Source organism: Coffea eugenioides, unplaced genomic scaffold (assembly GCF_003713205.1).
Source record: "Coffea eugenioides isolate CCC68of unplaced genomic scaffold, Ceug_1.0 ScVebR1_3427;HRSCAF=4637, whole genome shotgun sequence".
In the NCBI taxonomy this organism is placed as follows: domain Eukaryota; kingdom Viridiplantae; phylum Streptophyta; class Magnoliopsida; order Gentianales; family Rubiaceae; genus Coffea; species Coffea eugenioides.
The window spans coordinates 1-19,787 of record NW_020864003.1 but is presented as its reverse complement, the minus strand read 5'-3'; the positions used below and the strand labels follow the sequence as shown (position 1 = coordinate 19,787).

Genomic DNA, 19,787 nt, shown 5'->3' with positions numbered 1-19,787 from the left:
CTTTTTCCCCATTACTACTACTATGGTTGCTGTGACTGGAGTTGCTGCCTTCTCGTTGCGGTGGGGTGAGTGTGCTCTGTCCCTTGGTTTTGCTAAATTGACTACCCATTTGAAAACTGGATGAATCCCAATTCCGAATCAGCTGTTTTTGCGTGTCTGTGTCTGTGAAGGTGTTTGCGGAGGAGTTTACTACTGTTTTTGGGTGGGTTATTTTCTATTTTCATTTGGTTTACAGGCAGTCACAATCACCCTTTTTACCGCCGAAGAAGATGAAGTAAATCTCATTAGGTTGGAGGTTGGTCAACTTTGGGAATTAAACAATCTATTGTTCCAATAGCCTTTTGGACATTTTTGCCCATATTAGAATATTCGTTCAACCCAAGTGCTTTTGTCACCGGGTGAGAAACCGTTGAAATTCGGTAAAATGACTCCGCTGGAGAGTTTTTGCGAGTTTAGTGACTTTTTCAGCCACAAAAAAAGTTTGGTGATCAGAAGGTGCCATTTTTAATAGTTTAGTGACCTTTTGGGCCATTCACTCAATATAATATAACTCAGAGTAGGATTTGATGTGTTCATTGGAGTCAATGCGTGAACTAGGCCATAGAATTCTTCTCTTTTATAATCTTCAAATGAAAGACTAGAGGAATATCAAGCAATCAAAACTTGCATAACTAGCAAAAAGATGTGGAATTCACAACTATTATGGGACTGATTTCATGATTCATCTCTGAGTAAGCAATACAAGCAAACTAACGTTCTGCATTTTGTCCATTTTCTGACATTCGAGACCTGAGTACTTTGTTTTATAAATGCTCCTTTTATCTGAACGATGGAAACAAGAATGATCTTAGATATTATCTTAGTGCTCATGCATTGAGCAATTATCATGATGTAAAATTGGTCAACCCCAACTTACTGTGCTAAATGCACGAACATATAGCACATCCGAGCCTTTGCTCGAATTGTGTATACTTTTGACAATTATATGCATCTATTGTGTTGATAAAAAAAAAATAATAACACAAACCGAACTTATGATCTATACTGCAGAATCAAGCGATCCCGTATAATTCCTAGATTCTGTGGTACCCGACTAACCCTCTCATCCTCTAAGGCCATCACCAAGCTCCCCACAGAATATCTAAGCTTCAAACAATTGCAAGGCTAGGTTCAAGAAATTGCAAGTCCTTTCTCCCTGCACATTGTATAATGGGGGGGCTCGTGATGAAATGGGAATATTTTATGTGTACGATTGAATAGATGATCATGTGTATTATGTTTTATATGTACATGTTGTACTAGTATCAATCATTCATCGCTAAATAATGATGGTGAGTCATTCCTTATCTAATGAATACTAGACAACAAATGACCATTATAATACTTATAACTTTTAATCGAGAGTCAATACTAATGTACCATGTGATATTATCACCAGCTACACATGGTGTACGTGATAATTCTTCAGCACAATCCATAATTCAGCTTTAAACATGAACTTGTAATAGGTAAACATAGTACATTTTCTTTGACCCTCCCATAATTCAGCCCTAAACGTGAATTTGTGATGGGTAAACATATCTTTTTCTCTTCGACCACGTATCATTCTCTTTTAATCTCTCGTGGGAGCAATTCCATGCTTTGCATTTGTAACTACTAAGATCATGTGGCAACTTGCTCCTAGAGAGGAACAATTCATGATTTTTACAAGGATTATATTGACAATGTAAAAACTTAATTTGACCGACCCATACAATGAAATTTGCGAAATAACCATTTGCTGTATTCGTGGCTTATAGTTAGAGTATTCCACGCGCAACATTCAATTTCTGTTTCAGCATAAGATATGTTCAGTTCTTAGGCTTTCATTTTTCTTATTCAAAAGATTACCAAATTTGTTGTGTCCATGATGTTGAATCAATCAATTCTCTGAGAAAATGACACCTAATAAAACATTCAAATATATCACTTGGTTATTATTCGAAGTCTAAATCGGATTTTCAATTAAATTTTGCCCAATTTCTTTTTCTCACCTTATTCTGTGGATTTTAAAAGAATTTCAGAAAAGAAGAAAAAAGAAAAAGAAAGAAAGTACACTATGCCAAAATAGTAATTGTCAACTTGTGAGGGCAAACAGAAATATTTGCTTCAAAAAAAAAAAAAAGAAATACTGGGCGGTATAGAATTTTGGGTTAATCACACCTTGCCCCTATAGAGTTTTTTTTTTTAACTCACAACCTTAAGAGATACGCATCACCTTCCCCTCCTCTCGTGAAGAATAGCCATCTTGAAAATCTTAGCCCCATAAAAGACAAGTGAGAGTTATGGCATAATTGCCCATTTTGTTGCTGAAATTTTTTATAGTTTACTATCATTGGTCCCCCCCCCCCCCCCCCCCCGCGCCCACGGCCCCAAAACAAAAAAAAAGTAGTTTAATTGAATCTCTATTTTTCTTCTCTAAATTAAAAAAAGGGCATATCAAACATTTTTAACAATTTTGATTAAAAGTTTAATAGTTGATCAATAAAAAATGATAACAATATTATTCTAATAGTTTACATAAACTAAAATAATAAACAACTATTATTTAAAAAATGAAAAATTATTATTTCCTTTTTCTTTCAAAATTTTGCTAATTGTATTTATTATTAATACTGTGTTACTTATTCCTTTGTTTGATTTAAAATTTAATAAATTGAACAAAGTATATATAAGAGCGATTAATTCAACAGGAAAAATTTCAACAAGAATAAACCAAATATAAACCTTTTTTTAGCCCTTATCAATTTGATATTTTGGTATAATATATAATATACAAAAGATGTATATCTTTTAGCAATAAAAGAAAATAATAGTAAATTATAGATAATCTCACAAATAAAAGTCAATAGTGTCATTACACTCACTTTTGTGTGTGTGTTTCTAACCTCAACTAGTTTTTATGAGAATAAAAGTGTATATTTTTAACGTTGACTGTCGTAAAATGCGACTATCCCCAAAATTCGGGGGGCCAAGGTTTTATTAACCCAAGAAGTTTTGCTTCTAATTCTTGGTCATCAGCTGCGTTCTTATAAAGAATTGTCGTTTTGATCATTTCCAAAGCCTTTCTTTGATTCATCACTTCGACTGAGCTAAAACCTCTATCCAAAAATGGCGTCTTCAATAGCTTCAATGGCGGCTCGACGAGCGGCAATCCTGACAACTCGGTTCGCTTCTCCTCCCAGCTCGGCCTCGCAAGCGGCTTCTCTCGTCCACCGCCGTGGCCTCGCCTCCGCCGCCGGTACCAACTTCAAACCTACATTATACTTTTCAAATCGATTTCCAGCCTTGAAATCTGACAATCGTTTAAAAATTTAATCTTGTAGATCATCATGGACCTGCGAAGGTGGACTTTTGGAAAGATCCAATGAGTCCGTCTAAGTGGAAAGAAGAGCATGTAAGTTCTCTTTGTTTATTTATGTATGTTTCTAATTTGAATCTTGTGGGATCATTTGTACTTTTATTTGTGAGATTAAGGTACCATTCTAACTAATGCTATCATAATCTGATGAGGGTTAATCCTAGTTTTCTTTTTCTTTTGACCTTGTATTCCCAAAAGGCTGGCCTTTTTTTTGGGCTGTTTATTCTTAATGTTAATTATTCAGATTAGCAATACTAATTACTTTTCTGATTTGAATTTTTTGGGATTATTTTGACTGTTATTAGTGAGATTAAGATACCATTCTAACTAATTCTATGATATCTGAGAAGCGTTGATCCTAGTTTTCTTTTTCTTTTGATCTATAATCACAAAAAAGCTGGCCTTTTTTTGCGCTGTTTACCCTTGATGTTAATTGTTCAGATTACCCATGCTAATTACTTTACCTTAGCTTTTGAAGTTAGGCTCGAGTTTGGTTGATAAGCATAAGATTTGAAATTTATATATAGATAAATCAAGCGACTCAAGCTGGGATAGACAAAAGCTAGTTTCTTGAGTACAATTTTAACCTTACAATGCAAACCAGGCTTGAATATTGTATTACTTGGCTCAATTGGGCTCATTTATATTGCTACTTTAGGTAAGGTTTGAAACTGTAATAATGGATTGAAATGGAAATATGGGTGTTGGGTAACTAAAAACTACAACATTGGTTAAACTACAGTACTGTAGAATGGTTGTAGGAGTAGGTTTCCCGTCGCTTCAGAAGGTAATTTGCCTAGCATTTATTTGGACCAGGCAAAAGTTAGTACTTTATTCCTGTTTTTGCATGTTGGTTAGGTTGAATAGGTCTATGTGCCTAAAGGCATGAATTTTTTATCCCTTTATTGAATTCTAGGCATTGATTAATACAATAATCTTACTTGAAACTGCGAAGATGTCTTCTCTAGGATATATTCATGGTCCTGTTATCCTTTCCAAAGTATTATTTTAATGTATAATTGCAACTTGATGGTGCTATGAATTCTTGAAGTGGAGAAGATTGGAATTTTGCTCACTACGTGTCATGTATTGCAGATTGTGATTATTTGTTGGACTGGCTGGGGTTTGCTTTTCACCACGGCTTACAAGTTTGCCACTGGAGGCAAAAAGAAGGAGGAAGGGGTAATCTTCTCTTGCTTTTCAAGTTTGATTTTTTTCATGTATTTAGAAATTTGCTAGTTGTTAAATTTATCCTCAAATATAACTGGTTTTAACACTTAAATACATGTATTACTGTTTACTTTCTGCTTTAGGAAACAGTACTTAATATGTTTGTCATTGTTTGAAGAAGTATCAATGAAAGGCTAATATCAAATGCCTCTTTTCCAGTGTCAGTAGCACAAGAAGGTTTTTCACTGGAGCATTTTGCAGATTTCATGTTTATATCCAGATTGGAAAAGCAAAACATTTCAAGCATTTGTGTGGATCAAAATGTCTAAAATTGAGTAGTTTTCTGCTTTTGCATTCATAAAATTGCTGATACTGTAAATGACAAAACTTGGTGTTAGTTTTTATAAAACATAAATTCGACTTAGTCTTTTTAATCTCAGATGTCTTTTTCTTAGTCACACCTGTTTGAAGTATATAGTACAGTATTGGGCCCTGTTAAGGAACTTTTTACTTGGGATTTCTGTATTCCCATATCATAGAAAGAGAAAAAACCAAGAAAAAAGCTTTGTGACAAGAAACTCTAAATCCTCCACCCTGCCACTTGAGAAAAGAATTCCCATATCATAGAAAGAGAAAAACCAAGAAAAAAGCTTTGTGACAAGAAACTCTAAATCCTCCACCCTGCCACTTGAGAAAAGAATGAATTTTTAATAAAGGCGGAAGGCACGATATTGATGTAAGTGGAAGCAGATGACTCTATTTTAACAATGACATGCAACTACAGATGTATGAAACTCAAAATCTGATGGCTAATTTGGAACACAATCTGCCCAAATTTTTAGTTTACATTGTCGTTATTTGTATCTTATGCTGCTATGACATGAATTTACTTGATATTTTGCAAAATCTGATGGCTGATTTCTTATTTTAATCTTATTTTTGCAGAATGTAGTCGAAGCTTCAAAGTAGGCCGAAGACACCCAAAACCCATAATGTTAGATGTCAGAGGTTTCCTTTCACATATGCACTTTACATTTCCAGTTTCCTTTCTCACTGAATTGGGAAGTTCTCTTGATCCCTGTTCATTGAATAAGTTCTAATACAAGAATGCGATGTAATATGTGTGAATGACATCTATTGCTGGGAAACTAACTAGTCAGTTATTAGGCATTTGGATCTTGGCATTCTAAGCATGTTTTACGTTGCCTGTTAGAAACAATTTATACAGCTGAAGTTTTTGCTTCTACACCAGAATGTTTTCTCAATAACGTCTTGGTGCACAGCCAAACTTCCTCCATAAGCTTCAATTTCAAATGCTCTTATTTTACTTTTCCAAATATGTATGTTGAAGCCGCAGGTGGAAATTGATAAGGTTTTTGGATCCTAATCATGTGCGGGGTGATTCTATCATTGTCGTTGGGGGTAAACTCATCAGAAGTGATAATCTGTAACCTATTATGGTTGTCACTTGTTAGACTTGTATTTGACGATTGATCTCATCAATTTCAACTATTTTTCTTATGATTTTGTCTGAATTCTTTGCTAACTTTATCTAACCTTTTCTCCTTCTTTACACCCCAAGAATTAGGTTGGACATTAGATAAGGTTTTTCTCTTAAGGGAAGGTTTTTACTGTACTCTCTTGACTTGCACAGTTGCACTAGGCCCCTTCAAGTTCGAGGTTAATATCTCCTCACCCCATTTTTTAGCTACTTAAAACCTATTGAGTAAACAGAAAAAAAATAACAACCTTGAAGTTACAGGCGGTTAATGTTCAACTCTTCTGTTATATAAGATTAACAGATCTAACAGTTGAAACACTTGCATGCAGCATGTATCCAGTGAAATGGTCAATGAGACATGGAAATGACCATAAGGACCGTTAGACTCCAATGAAATGTCTCATTTTCATCGCCTTCTTCTGTTTGACATCTGGTGCACAATCATGTTAACTTTACTGGAAAAGGAAAGGAAAAGAACAATTTCTAAATGAGTATATCTAACGTTTAAAAGGGCATAAACTTGGAGAAAACGTCACAATCTGACGTGTTCTCTGGTAAATTTGCCTAGCTTACCTGACAAAAAGGCCTAGTGGAATAGTGCAGTATTTTGATAAACAGATGCAACCGCCAGCTTGATAAGACTTGTTTTGTAATGGCTATGTAGATAGTTTGATAAGTTGGCTATTGTAGCTACATAAGGTTTGCTTTGACTGTTAGCAAAGGAACTAAGAAACAGAAAATACCAATTCTAGGTCCAGAGTGATATTGACATTAAGCTTGGGAACGTGCAACTTACTTCATTTTAAGACTTTTTTACCTGGTTGTAAAATTAGCTAATCAAGGCTGCAATTTGTTTATCTACCTCTACTTTCTTCTGGAAGTCTGTCATCTTCATTAGCTTTTGGTATACTTACAATTCTTCAACTTAGATCTCATATGTATGGGTATAAATAATGAAGAAGTCCTTCAAAAGATAAAGCAATAAAATTCCCCAAATGCAGCCATGGAAGTATCGTTTGTAAAGCTCTAATTGTATCCAATAAACATCGACCGTCTATATGCACCTACTAATACTCAGGCTCGTTAGATCTGTCAGAGTTCGATTCTCCATCTGTTACAAAATCTGATAAGGATTCTCTGGAAGCATCACTTTCTGATTCAGTCTCTTTAAAATTCTCCATCTCAGGATTGTCTAGTTCTTTGTCATTGCTACCAGTTTCTGTTTGTTCTGAAACCTCATCTTTATGAGCATCTATTCTCTCTTCCGGTCGATGGAGCTCTACGGCTTGTTTCTCTGATTCTTCCAGATATGGTTGTTTCTGATGTTTGGCTTCTGAGGATGTTGCTTCCTCAATGTGGATGGTTGTGCTTGTTGGTGTGTCCTCCAAGGGAATGTTTTCAAGTTCAGTGCTTATGCTTGTATTATTTAGTGTCTGCCATTTTTCTGCCATCAGATGAGTGGTAATATTTCTATCTTCTTGATGTTTTTCTTGCTTTAGCAACCGAATGCCTTTTGGCCCATCCTTACCCTCTTCTGTGTTGTTTTCTGCTTTTTTCGGGTCCATATCCTCTTGCAGTTCACCATGCTCTAGAAAATTTTCATTGGCCTCCATTTTTGAATTTTCACCCGTTTGAAGATCATCAGATGTCTTTTTATCATGATACACTGAACTGGATTCAGTTACCACAGTCAAGTTCTCATTTATGACTGCAACTTCTTTGCTGACGGAGTTCCCTGTGCTTCCTTTACTTCTATGTATTTTATTCAGCCATTTTCTTTTAGTTTTCTTTAAATAGCGATCTCTTTCCAGCCTATTTTGCCGAATCTGGGGTTGGTCTGGCACTTCTAACTTCATTCCGCCCTTGTAAGTAATCACAGCATCTTGATTTTCAGCACCTTGGGCATTAACTATTTTCCCTGCAAGACCATCCCCTGATGTTTGAAGCACTTTACTCTGAGTAGTTTGCATTTCATTTATATCATCTGAGGCCCTTTGCACTTCAGCATCATGGTTCCCAACAGCCTCAGTCCTTGCAATGTCATTATTTTCTGGCACTACTAAAGCTTCCCCACTTTGAGACTTAGTATTGATGTTCATACCTGCATCTCCATCAGTTCTTTCCCCAGCAGGGGTGCTTCTATCTTCCGACATACTTTCTTCTGAATCATCCACTTTATGACTCTGTTCTCCAATCTCTTCTCTGCTTGCAACATTAGTTTCTCCATTCTCCATTCCATCTTCACTTGGTGTTGTTTGTTCTTCATTTTCACTGATCACAGCTTTGCTTCTGCCGCTCTCTGCTTGTTCTGTTGAGCTGTCTGCAACTTCATGGTTTGTGGATTCATTCATCATGGCACTAACTTGCTTTCCATCATTAGCATTTGCTTGATCCCTTTCTGTCAAACTTGTCTTGGTTTGCAGATTTATAGATGCATTTGATGGATCGTCTGTGCTCACCGACCAGATCCTGACAGGAGCTTCAAGATGGTTCTTCAACTCCTCAACTCCCGATTCTTTCTGCTTTGCCATCTGTGATAGGGCTTTAAGTTGAGGGTTATCATTGCTGACATATGTCTCTCTTCCTCTGATTAGTTTGATCTCATTTTGCTTTTCCTCGAGTACCAACTCAATTGTCCTTTGTTCTTCTCTAAGGGAAGAGATTGTAGATCGCATCTCCATGATCTTACCATCAAGTCCCCTTTTTTGAGTTCGAAGAGTATTTACTTTGGCTTTCATCTCTTCAAGTTTCAATTTAGTTTGTCTGGCATGTTCTCTTTCCTTCTGAAAAATAGTGCATAGGGCATGGTCTTAGCTCAGAGATATTGCCTTCAAAGCAAGTATTAGTTATTCCATATGCATTACTAACAACACTGTATATGGATATGTTTCATATTCTAGATTGTAGGGCATGAGTTGTCAGAACATATCCTGCATACCATTATTTGCATAGAATTGCAAAAGTTTTCTAATTTAGACGGCGAATCATTGGATGTTTGCATCTCCCTAAACATTGGAAACTTAAAACACATCTCCTTCATAATTTGTTAATTGGAAGTTTAACTTTGGGAATTAAAGCAGAAATCACTTGCATTTTTAGAACCATAATTTGGAGTCGGATTTACTTGAGATTCATTTAGTTAAAATTGGTAGGAACGAAAAATTGATCTCCATCATCACTTCTGGCCAAGCTTATGTAGAAATTGGGTGTGAAGTTCCTTGAAATCGAAAATTGCAGGTATACTATAATTATGCTTCTCAAAAAGGCAATAATTCCTGCTATAAAATTTCCAATGTAACCTTATTCCCTTGGGAGTTTTTCACCTCATGCTCTCTAACTACCTTTGACTCACTAATTGGTACGTTGTCATATGTCCTCTTTACAGTGGTTGTTTCATGCAAAGCAATAACATAATAGTTTCTTGGGATAAAAAGGGAGGCCTAATCTACTCCCAAATATGCTCAAAGAATATTACAATAGCTGCACCCTTTTTTTTTTCTAGTGCTAGGCAGGAGTCAAAAGATTCAAAGCCATTCAGGTCTTGAATCTGTTTAAACTCGGTGATTTCAGAAATGATTGCAGATAATCCTGACTATGCTTTTCTCTAGAAAGCTAGGAAGAAAACAAACTGCAGTGCAGTCTAATGCAAGAAGAATAGCGCATCAATAGTAGGATAGGAGAAGATGATTGAGGAGAGAAAACCCTCCACTGAATTGTACAGATACCAGTTATAGGCATGCTGCAACCAGCAATTCTGTGGACTTCATTCATGCAAGAACTTCAGGAATTGGGTCGAGTGCACATGACTGATAAGCATTTGCATAGACAAGTAAGAGATGTATAGACTCATATAGGGAGAGATGAGGAGCTCGAACCTGCAGTAGAAGCTGAAGAGCTGTGAGTTCACGGTCTTTTTCTGTGAGAAGAAGGTTGAAAATTCGTCTCTCTCTGAACTTGTGCACCACCATAACTCCAATAATGGCAGCTCCAAATGCTATCAGAAGCATTAAGCCGTAAGGCTGCCCTCTATTGCTGGTACCATGTCCATGATGATACACCTTCATCAGTCCCCCCATTCCCTTAAATTACTCTCCCTAGGAGTGTGATCAATCTAACCTCAGAAGCGAAGCAAGAAAGTGATAGAATCAGAAGTCCTCTCTCTTTTGTAAGCTCTTACGTGTTGTGCTTTTCTTTTCAATCACAGCTCTCTTGTTGGTTTAGTCATCTAAATTGGACCTTCAAACTGCTCTCTCTCTCTCTCCATACACATTGTAGCGGAGTTAACAAGAATGAAGAAGGTGCATGGGAATTGTGTCCAAAGGCTTAGATGATGGAGACTTTTATGCAACTTTGGTTGTTGCTTTCGAGGAGTGTTTTGCAAATGAGTCAAAGACTGCCCACAGCAAATAGTGATCAATAGGAAAAAAAAAATCTTTTCTTTTTTTTTTTTGTTTTTCAGTTCAGGGCTTAAACTTTGATTAATTTTAAACTGGCACTTTTCCAATTGTTAATTAGGCATGCACACGAATTTGTAAGTTCTACCTGTTAAGGTTATTTTTAGCCAAAAATCACTTTTCCTATTTAAAGACTAGCACAATCCTTAATTCTTTTCTTAATAATAATGAACAAATCTTTCTATAATAGTTCTACATTAGTAGCAATTTAGGAGACGAGGCGCTAAAAAAAAACTTAAAAGAGGGTTGTTAATTTCTACATTTTTGCACTCGGAAAATTTGCATACATTATGACACAAAAAATGAAATTTATCATGAAATGCAAGTTTTTGCTGGTGTATTATGAAATTTTATCTATTCAAAAGTGTTAGAGTTTGCACGTAATATTTTGATTACATACTAATATGGTAATAATGTGAGTGCCTGATAGTAGATTATTTGAGTTATTATTTGGATTAAATACTATAATACTTTTTTGTGATTTGATATATGTGAAATAAAAAATTAATTAAAAAACTTTTTTGCGATACAAGCAAAATACTATTGGAAATGATTTGACTAATCCAAATGGAGAAATTAGAGGCGGTGAAGATGCCCCCTGAATTCACATGTTTACCAAAAGAACAAAGAGTTCATTCTCTTTACTTTTTCCAATACAATGAACTCTGATTTTTTATTTTTTATTTTTTAACATCAGATTGTCCATATACAACCTGCCTAGCATCTTTTCATTATTCCACAAAACACTACTGCCTCTTAAAGGATTCTTAACTTGGAAAAGAGTTAAATCATTGTGGCCAACTATACTTAATGGCTTTTTGTTTTCCCTTTTTAACGCACAAGCAACTATTCTAGCTTCTTTTCATGCGTAGGGTTGTAGTTCTTTTGTGTTGAGTTCAAAATGGAGGATATTGACAGCCCAAGAAACGATAATTCAATTGACCCCAAAAAAAAAAATCAAGAAAAAGTAATGGAAATAATTTTTGGTAGATGCAAAATGTGTAGATGAATACAAATCAAAGGAAAAAGAACAATTAGCTTAAAGAACAAGCCCTCCTCTTTTTTTTTTTTCTTTTTTTGTGGAGCAAAGAACAAAAGGGTTTTGACTTCAATGAAGTCTTGTATTTGTATTAACAACTGGGAAAGGCGTGAAAGCCTTGCTTCACTCCCAAGCCCAAGTTCTTAAATCCTGTCCCATGTGGAGTTTTATACTTATGGGGAAGACCATAATCAAGAAAACCAAAGCCTTGTAGCTGTGGTAGAAGCATTACTGAATCTCCTTTTAGTATGACAGTTGTTATCTATGGATTAATCAATCTCCATTCTTGTTAATTAACCACACTTTCTGCTCTAAATTTGCATGGCTCTACCATGAAACATACAAGAATTTGTTTTTACGGTTTGGTTAGAAGCCTCATAAGTCCAAAATTTTGGCCAAATCCACGAAAGGACATAAACTAAAAGTATGGAATTTAGGAGGGGTTGTAGCTGAATTATGTCATAATTATGTGATTGAGAACAGTTGTAAAAATTTGACGTCTGGTGTAGCAAATTAGCTGCTTTAAGTTTAGGGAACGGCATAGATATGGTGAGCGTGATTTCTGTATAGAAGTATGTGTAAAAGCGCGATATTGTGTGCCTTTAACTCCAAGGCCTTCTGAGGCATCCGCAAGAAGACGCGATCCGCGATCGGTCTATCGATGCAAATTAAGATTTAAGATTTAAGCCCTTTTGTTGGTGTTGAGGGTGTGATTTCTACACCTTCACACCTCTAAATGCATTTACATCATTTACATCATTTAAAGAACATTTTCTTCTCTCTTTTGGCCGGGGAGCAAGTCGCAAAAATGGTCATAATGTTTTGGTCATTGGACTTTTTATTTTAGTTAAAATGGTGATTCAACTAATTAAAACGTACATTTTACAGTCGAAAAGGTATACGTTTTCATTAGAAGAGTAAGAAAAAATATATACATTGTTATTAGTTAACTAACAAAAATAATACTTTTTTCAGTCGTTGAGCGACCATCTAGACTGAATAAAAATTTAGTAACCAAATCATGAAGTTTGAAATAGTTTCATAATTATTTGTGCCGTGTGCTCTATAGGTGGAGACAATTGTTCCAAAGGAGATATCCACTAACATAAAAAATTTACATATAAGAAATTCCAAATAATGTACTAAGTGTAACGGATATGTCAATTAACACAACAAACAAATTTATAAATTTAGATAGATAAAAGAAACCGGACTTGAATAGAATAAATGAAAGAAACTAAATTTAAACACAATTTTAAACTCATTCTCGAATACTAGTAGATAATTAGAATTTTTTTCCTCAATAAAAGATTTCAAACCTTACAAGAAAAAAGATAAAGAAAGGGGTTCAGAGTCTCTTTACTAATTACCAATCAGCTAACCAAGGTCTTAGGGATTAGACAATTGGAATTCAATTATGAATGGCCCACAGTCGGTTCAATATTCTGATCCAGTCCAGATAATTCTACGAACTCCACGCCCAGTCTACTGCAGCCCATTAGCATCTTACATTGTTCATAATTGGTCTCCTTGGGCCAGATCCACATTGAAAGTCTACATTCTTCCGCCCAGCAAAGAAACCATATCTTACTGAAACGTCAAAAATTCCTCCACTCTTTTCACTTCAGAAGAAGAAAATCCTCATCGTAATTGGTACATGCCCATTTTTATACAGGCTCTAACATTCCCTCTGCAAAATTCTTCAAATGATTGACATTTTTTCTAATGTGGGCTGATGCTAATTAATATTCATTTCTCTTCCAGATTTTTTTATTGATTAATAGTATCAGCTAATGCTTTTCTCCAAGAATTTAAATTGTTGTTTTATTTTCATTCTGTTTTCCTGTGTAATTAGTCCTAACATTGAAATTGATATTCATGCTCCAGTATCTGAATCGGAACTCTGCTTCTTGGAGTTATAGGGTTGCATGAATAATGTCCAAAAAATTTTCCAGTGGTCTCAAATTATCTGCTAAAAGTATTCATTATGCAGATTAAGAGGGATTTTCAGAACAAGAAAAGATGTCAAAATTGATGTTATCTTGCTGCAAAGTTTACATATCAGAAAGCAGGAACAAGGCTGCTCTTGAGGCAATTGAGAGGGCTGCTAAGTTGTTCCCAGAAGCTCCAATTATTAATAAGTTTGAGGATGAAATTTACAATAGAGTTGGTTACACTCTTGTTTCAAAGTTGGGTTCAAAACCATCTTCTGATCCTCTGAAAGGGGCTGTCTTTGCCATGGTTGAAGCTGCTTTTCAAAGCATTGATCTTGGTGCTCATTCTGGAAGTCATCCTAGGCTTGGTGTTGTGGACCATATTTGTTTTCATCCATTGGAGAGTACTAGTTTGGAACAAGTGGCTGGGACTGCAAATGCTTTGGCAGCTGATGTTGGTTCAAATCTTAAAGGTCCGAATTCTCCTGTAGCTCTAGTTTTATACTGCAAATTTGCATTTTAAGACCAATGCTTGATTTTATTTGTTGTCAACCAGCGTTGTTAATAAGATCATATGGTATTCAGGACAAGCTACTTCCTTAAGAATTTTAGTGAAAGCACTTGCTCACTTAAGACTGCTCGTTGGGTTGTGAGTGCAGTTTTTGTGTTGTTGTGGTTCTTTCCTGTCAGTATTAGTTTCTTTTATAGGATATTCTGTTCAAGATTGAGGGTAGCTAAGTCTTCCCTTGTGGCTCACTTGGGACGAAAGGGGTGTGTGTGTGTGTTAGTCTGTGTAATACGCTGTTTGTGGTGTCTTGATGTTTTTTTGACTTTGTGAAGAAATTAGCTACTTTTGCTGATTAAGGTTTTTCCCAACAAGTACATTAATCAGCTAGAGAATGGGGTACTGAGTACATTAGCATCTCCTAAATAACTTTCATTTGACAGTTGCTTGATTATCTATGCTGACACCTAATGCTCCAACGTTATGCTGATGCATTGTTAGTCTTTGATGAAAATTTCCTGTTAGGATTTTCATTTTATTAGTTTGTTGCATCAGATTTTGAGCCGAAAGAAAGGCAAACCTTGTGCTGCACAACTGAATATCCTACTAAACCTCCAATTACAAAAAGTCATTCATACCTGTTAGGTGTCAGGTGGCCATTCTTAATCTTAATTCTAATCAGTAGGATCAGTTGTTCCCATTGAATTGCCTGCATATAAGTTTCACAAGACAACACTTTGCCCAACTTTGTCTTCTCATTCTTTATTCAGGCAACTTTGTTTTCTCAATTCCCTTTTGGTTCAAAATCCTCATGTTAGCCTGCCATAAGTAGTTTAGACTGGTTTATAAATCAAGCTTTGGAACTTCAATTACTGAAAACACGTCATGCAATATAATTGTGGATGCCTGATAGATGAACCCTTTGAAGCGTTTAGAATTCCTAGGGCACTTCTTAACATGGCATCCTTAAAAAGCAGATGTCTACTCTGTAGAGCTCCAATACTTGTTGTTTGGTTTTGATTACATAGAGCTTATGTACTTCAATCTTAGTGTCCTAACTAGAACCTTTTATAAAACAACATCAATCTGTTGTTGGAACTTCTGCTCTTTCTTTGAACTAAGATATGCTTCCAGGGCCATTTGTAAACTTAGCCTTGTGAAGTATCTTGGTTGTGACAATAAGAGATAACATAGCTCATTGGTGGAAATCCTTATTCTAGTATGCTATCCTCTGAAAACCGTGTCTTCTCTCCTTTGTAAGGCCAGCAGACATGTGTTAAGCAATGATGAGCACCAGGCTTTTTGAGCTCCAGTCCAGTCCATAGGACCCTTAATATTTTTTGAAATCATTTTCATCATTCTTAGTCTGAATGACTAGCAGTCTTGAGCATAAATTGTATGGTGCAAATGTTGAAGTAAATGAACATTGGAAGTTTACCTGATTCATCCCCAAACATGCGATGAAGCTGCTGGCACACTGCTTACTCACACATGTTTAATACTCGAACTCAAGGAACTTTGTTCTGCTTATAGCTTGATTTGAATAAATTGTTGTTTGTTGCTCCTCCTCCTCCATATTGGTGAATGACTTTCAATTGTTCCAATATAATTAGGTCCTTGCACAACAATTATAAATATTAACTGACTGAACCACAAATAAGGCCAAGTTTCATTATCTTGATTCAACAAACTATTAATCTTGAAGATCATTTTTATGTCAATGTCTGTTTTATCCAAGAGCATATTTCCCAGGTTTTTCTGCATTTTTTTTTGGTACTTTCACTTAATTCATTCTTCTGTCTTTATTTATTCTTTTTATCTTCATAACCCCTTCCTTTTTGTGGAGTACCTTGCAGTTGCAAGCACCTCTCTTGTGCATCTTTCTGAGCAAATCTGTTTCATTATCTGCAAACTTGACATCATAATAGCCAAAAGGATTGTTAGTAACAGTTCTCTATATTTTTTTTATCCTTTTATTCTGCTACTAACATTTCCAGCTTTTCTAAGGATCTACACAATTACTTGCAGTTCCTACCTTTTTGTATGGAGCAGCACATAGGGAAAGAAGATCTCTTGCTTCAATCAGGAGGGAACTGGGATATTTCAAGCCTGATTCTAGTGGAAACCAATGGACAGGTGGGCCCAAATCAGCGATTTTACAGCTAAAGCCAGATCAGGGTCCTGATTTTGCAGTTGAAGCAAAAGGTATCATTGTAATAGGAGCTACACAGTGGGTTGACAATTACAACGTCCCAGTCTTTTGTAATGACACAGCTGCTGTTCGTAGAATAGCCAAGAGGTTAAGTGGAAGAGGAGGCGGACTTCCTTCAGTGCAATCTATGGCACTAACCCATGGTGATGGTGTCATTGAGGTAGCTTGCAACTTACTAGAACCAAGTAAATTTGGTGGCGATCAAGTTCAGCTTGAAGTTGAGAAGCTTGCTGCAGAAGAGAAATTGAATGTTGGCAAAGGGTATTATACAGACCTTTCACAGGAAAAAATAATTGAAAGCTACATGAAAGTGTGCAAAAGTTTAGACTAGACAACGCCTGCGAAGTTACAACTCCTAGGAAATACATCCAAGCTATGCATGGGGTCTCCAAATAGGTCAAATTTTCCTAACCTTGCAAACCTATTACTCGAGGGTTCTATCCTGTTGGCTGATTCAATCCATTTGTATCATGTTCTGTAAAGTATTACACATGCATAGTCTCATTGCTACTTTCAGTTATATGCTGATTCATGACTTCTAAATACCTCTTAAGAAGTAAGATTGAGTTCGATACTATGCCTTTCTTAACAGAAATATTCATTGTTCTTCTCACAAGTTGATTTTGCTGATTTTGTATCACAGTCTGTAAAGTATTACATGTGCATAGCTTTTGATTTATACTTTCAGTTATATGCTGATTCTATGATGTGTAAATACAGGTTAGGTTAATATAAGATTGAGTTTGGCATTATGCCATTCTTAACAGAAATACTCTGTAATTCTTCTCACAAGTTTGATTTTACCGAATGGTCATCTTGTTCTAGGGGATGCTGCTGCAACAAGCAAAGTTTAAGTGGATGCAGGATTAACCATTTCTTCCCTTCTTTTTCTTGGTTGATAAATCTATAAACAGCTATTCATCTCAAATTACAGCATCACTATTTCACTTGTTGCATGGCATATCACCTGTAACTACAGATGGAAGTTACTATCAATAATTTTATGAGTCAAGGTTGAACTTTAATTGACGAGTTACTATCAGGATTTCACGTGATGACTTTCTTTTCTAGAACTAGATTTTTTATTTCTTTTACGCCATTAATAACATAAAAACTAACATAAGATAAAGCATAATTAATTGAGTTTGGAGGATGAGTGTCATACTAGCATTATCACTATAATGGCTGAGGTTAGTTGCACGCAAAAATTAGGTTTGTTGTTGGAGAATTTGTCATCAACCATTACTTTTGCATTACTGGAATTGATTTGTTAATTCCATTTGATTTCACTATCAGCATTTTATTGTTTGGTACCTTCCATTATTGGTCACAATTATTTGGAAAGCCATCTAAACTTTAATCAATACAAATATCTTTTGTATTTGTTCTCAGCTCATGTTTCATTTGTACTTGGATTTTGCAATAGGGTTTGTCTAACGGGTGTTTAACAGACACTCGTTAAAATATTTTTAAAAATAAAGTTATAAGGTAAAGTGTGTAAATATAAGGGAGGGTAATAACTATAATTAGAAAGAAAAATGGTTTGATTTTTCTAATGGGTACCCAATAGGTACTTGTTAACACACCTATATTCCATCTAATCTATCATATATATACGCTCATTAACAATTACTACCAACCCTTGCATTTACACACTTTTTCGAATTATTCTTAACTTTTTAAAAATCTATCACTTGAAATACATTTTAATGAGTGCCTTTAAAAAAAAGGGTATATAAATGTAAGAGAAGTTAATAATTATTAGTATGTATATTTACATGATAAGTTAGATATGATTTAAGCGTGTTAATGAAGATATGGGCACCTGTTAGAAATCTCTTTATAATAAGATGGAAACAATTCATGTAATCCTTGATTAACTCCATCAAGGCCTAATTCAAGTCATAATGTGCTCTGCAATAGATGTTGATGATAAATAGTCATACATACCGACAATATGTACGAAGAAAGATTGTGTCCACTCATTTAATCAGATATTAATTGATTTGTTCTAAAATGACTGATTTCATTTACACGCCTAGTCACCATGATGATGATATTTATTGATAGGGTCTGTCTAACTGGTATTGGATGCCGTTAAAAATATTTCAGGTGTCATATTTTTAGAAAATATAAGATTAATTAGAAAAAGTAAATAAATACAAAGGAGGATAGGTAAGATTAAATAGAGAATGTATATAAATGTAAAGGAGAATAATAATTGTTAGTTTGTATGTATATATATATATATATATATATATAGCAGATTAGATGAATTTTAAGTGTGTTAACGAGTGCTCAATAGACACTTGTTAGAAAAACCCTTATTCGTAATAGTATTTTTCTTACCGGTGCCTAATACCCCTATATTCTATCTGACTTATCATATATATACACACTAATAATTATTACTTTCTCCTACATACATACATTTTTTTTAATTAATTCCCTTGCATTTATATGTTTTCACTAATTAATCTTATATTTTTAAAAATTTAACACTTGAAATATATTTTAACGAGTGTCCATATGACACTGTCCGAAAGACAGTTCATAATATTCACGTCGAACAAGTATTTGAACTTTGGAGCCACTGGCCATTTGGTCCAGTGGTCATCACCATTAAAGGTGATGCTGGAGGTCAGGGGTTCAATCCCTGCCTCCCACAAATTTGCCACAATTTGTGACGGTCTTAATTGACCTTCATCGATGGAGTCTGTACTCACATCGAATCCCCTCCCCTTCCCCTTAGACTAGGCTAGATTAGGTTATAAGCTAAATTAGGTTATAGGACATCTATCGTTTCGACAAAAAAAAAAAAGTATTTGAACTTTGGATGATGTCTACAATCTCGTCACCACGAAGCAAAATGCAAAATTGATGTTCAACCACATTTCACCAACTTACTTCGATTTGAAAATCATTCATTTACAGCTTTGATGGACATCTATAACACATTTCACGTATACTAGGGGAAGATAAAACCAAAGTCCCAAAAATCATGCCCCAAAAATATGAGGAAAGTTGATAGTAATACATTTGGCAACTTGGACAATAACAAAGAGATCATTGTCCCAATTGTTCCAAGGCCTTGGGACTAATTTCTTGTTTTTCAAGGGGCTGCTGCTCCCAAGATTTTAGAAATCTTTTTATGGCACTTTAAAACAATCAAGCTTTTTACTTATATTCTAGTAGAAATTAGATTTTGCTCTCTCCCCCAAAATGTTATAAATTTATCAGCATTACCTTAAAAGCTTTAATTTTTTTTATGTAACATATTAGAGTCATCCTACACTCCACCCGCAAAACAAAAAATTTTAAAATATATAAGAGTGGTATCTTTTTAGAATTAATTTTTCATGCACTGACAATGTAGTGATTTTTTTTTACACTAACAGTTTTGAATGTATACCACATATAAATAATTTGAATTTTAAATTTAAATTCATGTTACGTGCCATGATCTAAACTTACTTGTATAAAATATTTTTACATTGACAATGTATAAAAAATTATCTATCTTTTTAAATGCAAATCATTCCTTAGTCTCTGATTCCACCAATCATTGGGAG

At 35.0% G+C, this 19,787-nt stretch overlaps 3 protein-coding genes across 4 annotated transcripts; 2 read left to right on the top strand and 1 right to left on the bottom strand.

The window, feature by feature from the left end:
* Positions 1–3,040: 3,040 nt before the first annotated feature.
* LOC113757924 lies at positions 3,041–5,877 on the top strand. Its single transcript, XM_027300988.1, has 4 exons — positions 3,041–3,280; positions 3,366–3,436; positions 4,496–4,582; positions 5,516–5,877. The coding sequence occupies exons 1-4, from the start codon at positions 3,151–3,153 to the stop codon at positions 5,537–5,539; spliced, it is 312 nt and encodes a 103-aa protein (XP_027156789.1). The 5' UTR covers positions 3,041–3,150; the 3' UTR covers positions 5,540–5,877.
* A 1,261-nt stretch (positions 5,878–7,138) lies between these two features.
* LOC113757928 (centromere protein F-like) lies at positions 7,139–10,147 on the bottom strand. The gene is made up of 2 exons (XM_027300992.1): positions 9,947–10,147; positions 7,139–8,854 (listed from the first exon to the last, which is right to left on the bottom strand). Exons 1-2 carry the CDS (start codon positions 10,145–10,147, stop codon positions 7,139–7,141), a joined length of 1,917 nt encoding a protein of 638 aa, XP_027156793.1.
* Positions 10,148–13,175: 3,028 nt separating this feature from the next.
* On the top strand, positions 13,176–16,810 carry LOC113757929 (formimidoyltransferase-cyclodeaminase-like). Of its 2 annotated transcripts, none has more exons than XM_027300993.1 (3): positions 13,176–13,217; positions 13,558–13,971; positions 16,032–16,810. In XM_027300993.1, the coding sequence occupies exons 2-3, from the start codon at positions 13,587–13,589 to the stop codon at positions 16,544–16,546; spliced, it is 900 nt and encodes a 299-aa protein (XP_027156794.1). In that variant the 5' UTR covers positions 13,176–13,217; positions 13,558–13,586; the 3' UTR covers positions 16,547–16,810. The 2 variants fall into 2 exon arrangements, with proteins under 2 accessions (XP_027156794.1, XP_027156795.1); XM_027300994.1 differs by having other exon boundaries at positions 13,178–13,210.
* Positions 16,811–19,787: the final 2,977 nt, after the last annotated feature.